Source organism: Medicago sativa, chromosome 6 (genome assembly GCF_051527215.1).
Source record: "Medicago sativa cultivar Bolivia chromosome 6, Bolivia_mono, whole genome shotgun sequence".
NCBI classification, from domain to species: domain Eukaryota; kingdom Viridiplantae; phylum Streptophyta; class Magnoliopsida; order Fabales; family Fabaceae; genus Medicago; species Medicago sativa.
This window is the reverse complement of record NC_140754.1, coordinates 32,630,788-32,638,234: the sequence shown is the minus strand read 5'-3', so window position 1 is coordinate 32,638,234 and position 7,447 is coordinate 32,630,788. Positions and strand designations below refer to the sequence as shown.

Genomic DNA, 7,447 nt, shown 5'->3' with positions numbered 1-7,447 from the left:
AGTTTTTATTATGTATCACATACATCATTAATTGAATGTATCTAAAAAGTGGATTTTTGCTTATATTAGTGACCGGAGAGTGTACATCATAATTTTCCAAGTCTCCATGTTTTGTTTTTTATGAAAGACTCTAAAGTCTTTACTCCTGTCGTTATAGTTCTTGGCAACAATTAATCATGACCACAACGTAATTATTATAAATTCAGCTATTGGCAATGTAATTAAGTACACACAACATTCAATTAAATTACATACATATCTTGAAAACAAAACATAACTTGTGATGACCACAATGTCAATCATGAATCCATTTTGTTTGAAATTGATTCAAACAATATTTCTCATCTGTTTCGTGTTTCAAGTACACCAACTTGTTTGTTCAAAAGAAGTTGTTAGGTGCATACACAGTGAAAGACAAACACTCCTTAAATTCAAGGCTGGCCTTATTGATGAGTATGAAATGTTGTCATCTTGGACAACGGAAGATTGTTGCCAATGGTATGGAATTGGTTGCAGTAACATCACTGGTCATGTACTTATGCTCGACCTTCATGGAGATTATAATAATTACTATATCAGAGGTGATTATAATTACTATATCAAAGGTGATATCCACAAGTCACTGATGGAGTTGCAGCAATTAAAGTATTTGAACCTCGGTGGAAATGATTTTCACACTTATATCCCAGGTTTCTTTGGATCTCTAAGAAACCTAAGATACCTTGATCTTTCATATTCTAATTTTTACGGACAAATTCCTGTTCAATTTGAGTATCTTTCACATTTGAAATACTTGAATCTTTCCAACAATTATTTAGATGGTGTGATTCCTCATCGACTTGGAGATCTCTCCAACTTGCAATTTCTTGATCTCAGCTGGAATCATTTGAAAGGAAGCATTCCATCTCAACTTGGAAATCTCTCCAACTTGCAGTATTTGGATCTCCTTGGAAATTCTTTAGAAGGAAGTATTCCATCTCAACTTGGAAAGCTTACGAGCCTACAAGAGCTTTATCTTGAAGGAGGAGGCCGATACCGTGATAGTGCTCTAACAATTGACAACGAGGATCACAATGGAGGTCAGTGGTTGTCCAATCTAACTTCTTTAACCCATCTTCACATGTTGTCGATATCTAATCTTGATAAATCCAATAGTTGGTTGCAAATGGTTGGTAAGTTACCAAAACTGAGAGAACTAAGTTTAAAAAGTTGTGGCCTTTCTGATCATTTTATCCATTCCTTGAGTCAATCCAAGTTCAACTTTTACACTTCTCTTTCTTTCCTTTATCTCTCTGATAACAACTTTGCGTCATCTTTGATATTCCAGTGGGTTTCAAACATAAGTTTCAATCTTGTTGAGCTTGACCTTTCTTACAACCTCTTGGTGGCTCCTCCATCATATGGTTATGGCACAGTGATGAAGTCCCTTCAGGTACTTGACCTTTCAAATAATAAATTGAACAGTGGGGCATATAAATCCTTCATGAATTTATGCGCCTTACGTTCTTTAAAACTGTTTCTAAACAATATCACAGAAGACCTTCAAACAATTCTTCAAAATTTGTCTAGTGGTTGTGTTAGAAACTCACTTCAAGTGTTAGAACTCAGTTATAATGGAATCACTGGAACACTACCCGACCTTTCTATATTCACATCATTGAAAACATTGGATCTTTCTTATAATAAGCTGAGTGGAAAGATTCCTGAAGGTAGTAGCTTGCCATTTCAGTTGGAAGAATTATACATTAGATCAAACTCATTAGAAGGAGGGATTCCAAAATCATTTTTGATGAATGCATGTATGTTGAAATCATTGGGTCTGTCCAATAACAGTTTCAGTGGTGAGCTTCAAGTATTAATCCATCACTTATCTAGATGTGCTAGATATTCACTCCAAGAATTAGATCTAAGCATGAATCAAATCAATGGCACACTATCCAATCTCTCAACATTCTCATCTTTGAAAATATTTGATATTTCTGAAAATAAAGTGAATGGTGTGATCTCAGACTTCCATTTTGCTGGTATGTCAATGTTAAAGGGATTATCCTTGTCTGACAATTCACTAGCATTGAGATTTACCCAAAATTGGATGCCACCTTTTCAACTCCACACTATAAAATTAAGATCATGCAAACTTGGTCTTACATTTCCTAAATGGATTCAGACACAAAAACACTTGTACCAACTTGATATTTCTAATGCTGGAATTTCTGGTAATGTTCCAGAGTGGTTTTGGCCTAAACTATCATCACAAGAGTGCATAAGCATCAACATTTCAAACAATCATCTCAAAGGATCAATTCCAAATCTTCAAGTCAAAAATCATTGTTTACTTTTATCTCTTTCATCAAATGAATTTGAAGGGCCTATTCCACCATTTCTAATAGGTTCTGCACTTATTGATTTGTCCCAAAATAAATTCTCCGATTCTCTTCCATTCTTATGTGCAAATGGTATAGATGCAATGTTAGGCACGTTAGACCTCTCAGATAATCAATTATCTGGACGAATTCCAGACTGTTGGAGCAATTTCATGTCATTATGTTGTGTAGATTTGAGCCACAACAATTTTTCAGGGAAGATTCCAACTTCAATGGGATCACTTGTAGAACTGCAAGCATTAATATTGAGGAACAACAGCTTAACAGAGAAGATCCCTTCCTCCTTAAAGAACTGCACAAAGTTAGTAATGCTTGATTTGAGAGAAAATAGATTAGAAGGACACATCCCTTATTGGATTGGAAGCGAATTAAAAGAGTTGCAGATTTTAAGCTTACAAAGGAATCAATTCTTTGGAATTTTACCATTGGAACTCTGCCATCTACAAAGCATTCAACTTTTTGATCTCTCATTGAACAATCTATCTGGACATATTCCAAAATGCATACAGAATTTAACTTCAATGACTCAAAAAGCTTCATCACAAGGTTTTTCCAATCATGCATATATTATCAACAACCGAGGTGTTCGATATGAATTGAATGCATTCTTGACATGGAAAGGTGTAGAACATGTGTTCAAAAACAATGAATTGTTTCTTCTAAAAAGCATAGATCTCTCAAGCAATCACTTTTCCGGAGAGATTCCACCTGAAATAGCAAATTTGATTGAATTGGTCTCATTGAACTTATCAAGAAACAACTTGACAGGGAAAATTCCTTCAAATATCGGAAAGTTAACATCACTTGACTTTCTTGATTTGTCACAAAACAAGTTGCTTGGTTCAATTCCTTCTAGTCTTTCTCAAATTGATCGACTTAGTGTGTTAGATTTGTCACATAATCAATTATATGGAGAGATTCCAACGAGTACACAGCTACAAAGTTTCAATGCCTCAAGTTATGAAGATAATCTTGATCTTTGTGGAGCACCACTTGTAAAATTGTGCGTTGAAGGGGAGCCACCACTTGAACCAAAAGCAGAAGTTCAAGAAGATGATGACTTGCTTCTAAATCATGGATTTTACATAAGTCTGACATTCGGATTTATTATTGGCTTTTGGGGAGTATTTGGCTCAATCCTAATCAAGCGTTCTTGGAGACATGCTTATTTCAAGTTCATGAACAACTTAGTGGATACAATTTACGTGAAATGCAGATGGGGGCTCAAAGGTTAACTGGTAATTATACTTTAACTTTAGACATCTCATATATACTTACATGTAACATCAAATAGTCATCATAATATATCAGTATAGTATCTAAAAATATATTTTTTACATATAATTTCTTATGAAATACTGTTGATCTTAGTAATTTTAGAGAGTTTAAAGGAATTTTTTCTTTCTTCCATTAAAACAAGCATATGTTTTTATACAATATTTGTATCTATCTTTGATGATAGTGTAAGCGATATATGTTCGAAACTCAAAAGTTATCTTTCATGATATTATGTTTCAAGTTACAAGTTTTCTAAAAATTTGTATTTTAAACTTTATATCTAACGACGTTAACACTAAACTAGACTTTATATCTAATGACGTTAACACTTAAACTATTATATAGGGGGTATCTTCACTAATGGGTGCTCGATAGTGCGTTGGTGGTGAATCAGATTAAGGTGTGCAGTCAAAGATTTACTCTTGGAAGATGAATGGTTTCTCTTATTTTATTAATGGTTTGTGAATTATTTGCATTGTAAATCTAGGAACATGATTTCTCCTCGCTCCTAACATGTCTCAAAACACTCGGTTTGTCTTGATTATACAATCCAGACATGCAAAAGACACCTTGTTTTACACATCTGGATTGTGTAATCCGGACAAATTGAGAGATGCTGATGGCAGAAGAGAAACTATCTTCTAGGAAATAGATTGTTGGGGTGTCTATTTGTAATATGTGGTTATGTCATTTATCTCTTATGTAGTAGTCTTCTATTGCATTGAGTTGCAACTTGCAATACCTTTTGTATTCTCTGTTATTTATTCATGCAATAAATATTGGTGAAGTATTCTACATGTAAAAATACATGTGTTATTTTTCTCATGCATTCTACTTAGCAGTTTTTTCTTCTATAAAAATAAATTAAGACTAACATTTTAATTTAATAAAATATGATAATTTAAGTCATAGGTTCTTAATGTTATCCAATTATCTTACTGGGAAGGAAAAAGAAAATCACAAAAACACCTCCTTATCGTTCTCCCAGCAGTTCGGGATATTAACTGTAGAAACAAGTTAGCTTGCAGTTGAAGTAATTGCTGCTGGGAGCTGAAATTTACATATATAGCCGTGCGTCAGAAGTAATGAAGAATATCAAAACGTGAATATATAGATTTACCTCAGGAATCACAGAAAGAACAGGAAGAATGTCTAATCCTCATGGCAGTGAAACTGATTCTGGTCAGGATTCAGGACTAGCCTTTGGAGTCAAATTGTTTATAGAGGCAGTTTTGCGTAACACCAGCACTGCCACGTAACGTTTGATTTTGACTGTAGCTGCAGCCACTATTTGGCCGCTACTCAAAAACACAATGCAATGACAGTCAGATATTGCTACGCATGCTGTTATAGCGTTATCTATTTACTACTAGATATTTCGGCAAAGTAGTCAGTGAGAACTCATTCATCAACGGAAACATGACTTCAATGAATTTTTTACAGTAATTTTCCTAGAAGCTTTAGAAGTTTACATTATGATTATAGTGCAAGAGTGTTTCAAAATTTTAATTTGAAGCAGTTTTTGGCTTTTTGCTTCCGTATAATATATAAATCTTAGCTGTAATTTTCCGTATAATATACAAAGCTTAGCTGGCTTTCACAGAAGTTCCAGTTTCATAGGTTAACCATCAAGTTAAGATTTGTAGTGGCCTTGAAAAAAATTCCATATTGATAGAGAATTATAAGAATGCATAGATGTAGTTAGTTCTTTGTGTGTAAATTACAATTCTTAGTTCTTTTATAGAAAAATCAATCAATAATTATCGATCCTACTTACAATAGAACTAGTAGTAATGAATCTACCGCATCCACATTAGAAGAGATAAAGACAGCCAAAAGAGCTTGTCCGTGTTTTCTTAACAAATGAATGCAATAATTCTACATTTGAATCATGTGCAGTAACAAATATGTACAATAAGATAACCCTAAGCAAAATAAAAGAAAGTCAAACTAAACAACATAAAACATGTGAGTAAAATCTTTTCATTTGGAGATTATAGCTGAGGGATAGAGTTTGCAACTTTACATTTTTCACACTTTGTTAGTAATGTAATACATTTTTATCTTCTTCTGTGATACTTCTTCAAAGTTCACAGTCATCTAAAAAAAAGTATACATGAGAGTAAAACTTAACACAACATGTAAGAATCCATCATTAATATCTTTAGGGAGGGAGTTTGCAATCTGTTAGTAGAAGAATCGAAGCTCATTCATCGCAGAGAATTGGTCTACGGTCCCTCAGTTTTGCTACAAAGTTTACCAATTTATCATAGTGTAACTTCCAATCGCAGAAAATCTGCCTTTCTTCCATTTTATCGTATCTCTCGATTGACTTATTTCAAAATCTGCTTAATATAGTTTGTGACAGACCGCCTTGTTATCCACCGGTTTGTGAGGGACTGTTTGCGGTGGCGCCGCCGCCTCCGTCTGTTTTGTATCCGTCGATCAGAGGATGTAATTATGAATATAATTTTTATCCATCACCACAACCCTATCCGTATCCTCTTCCAATGCAGCGGCTTTATCTGCCTGATGAGCCGGAGGCCCATCATTGGCAGTCAGGCCCGTATTTTGAACATTGGCGGAAATGGGTTTTTGTTTCAGAGACCTGATAGTGTACACCCGACACAATTCAATTCGTGTGTTCAAAACTAACATCCGTTTTTGTTTTTTAATCAGCATATATCCGTTAATTTGAATGTTCTCTGTTTTATATAAAAAATTAGTATGATGAAATTGGATGTTCTTCTAGTTTATTGTGTACATAGTCACCGTCGTTGAAATTTAGCTGTAATACATTTGTTTTAGAAACAACTTCAAGGAAGGGTAGTCTCTAGCAAGATCTTATTTGTTTTAGAGAATCCAATAATTGTAATCGATTCATTAATTTAGAAACATATATGTAAGTATTATCAAATCAAATACACAAGGATTAGGAAAATAAGAACCTTATTCAGTAACATGTTTCTACACCAGAAATTCAAGGAAGGGAACTCTCTAGCAGGTTCTTATGTTCAATGTAAGAAATAAGCACACTAAAAGAAATTCAGTAATTTATGTTCAGAAACTTGCTACAAAATTTGTTGCTAGTTAAAACCACATAGGACGATCAATACCATCATCCCAGTGTTTGAATCTCCAATCTATCATCAGTTGAAAGATCAATACCATCATCTTTCCGTTTCAGAATATCTAGTTGAGTTTCCATTTCATATACTTCATTTTAAATTTTTCCGCTTATTTACCATTATGTTTGATTTCATATATGATATAAAATCTCGGATTTCTTCAATTTTTAGAAAATCTGAATTAGATTCTGGTTCATTTGTGATTTTCCTCTTTCATTTGGAATCTCAATTTCTACTTAGTTTGTATTAAATAATTTTGACTGAATTCCATTTTTGTGGACAATTGATGAATTTGTGTTGTTCCTAGCTTATGAAAATTCAAGAATAACTGATTTTAATATTATTGAAATGTCTTGTCTTCATGGTGACTCACGACCTTATCACGCAAACCATGTTTACATGACGTGTTATAATTTGATGCTGCTTTTTTTTGTTTTCTTCTTCATGTTAATAATTGTTGGAAGGGCAGTATTTAGAAAATTTATGTGGATATTTTTTTGTTATAGATAAAGAATTTTATTGGCCGTCCTCTTTTGTACCAAAATAAAAAATAGAATTTTATATATCTTTTGAACTTAGCTCAGTTAGTAGGGACATTGAATATTATATGTAGGGGCCGGGATTTGAACCCCGGACACCCCACTTCTCCACAATTAA

The 7,447-nt window shown here is 33.6% G+C and overlaps 1 protein-coding gene across 2 annotated transcripts in view; it reads left to right on the top strand.

The window, feature by feature from the left end:
* Positions 1 to 227: 227 nt before the first annotated feature.
* Positions 228 to 7,447, top strand: part of LOC146914596 (receptor-like protein EIX2) — a 44,249-nt gene continuing 37,029 nt past the window's right edge. Inside the window, exons 1-2 of one of the 2 annotated variants that reach the window (XM_085717418.1) lie at positions 228 to 3,622; positions 4,008 to 5,194. In XM_085717418.1, the coding sequence (XP_085573544.1) occupies positions 284 to 3,619 (3,336 nt within the window). In that variant the 5' untranslated portion in view covers positions 228 to 283 and the 3' untranslated portion in view covers positions 3,620 to 3,622; positions 4,008 to 5,194. Of the gene's footprint in view, positions 3,623 to 4,007; positions 5,195 to 7,447 lie in introns of those variants that run through there. The other variant, XM_085717417.1, reaches the window with a different exon arrangement.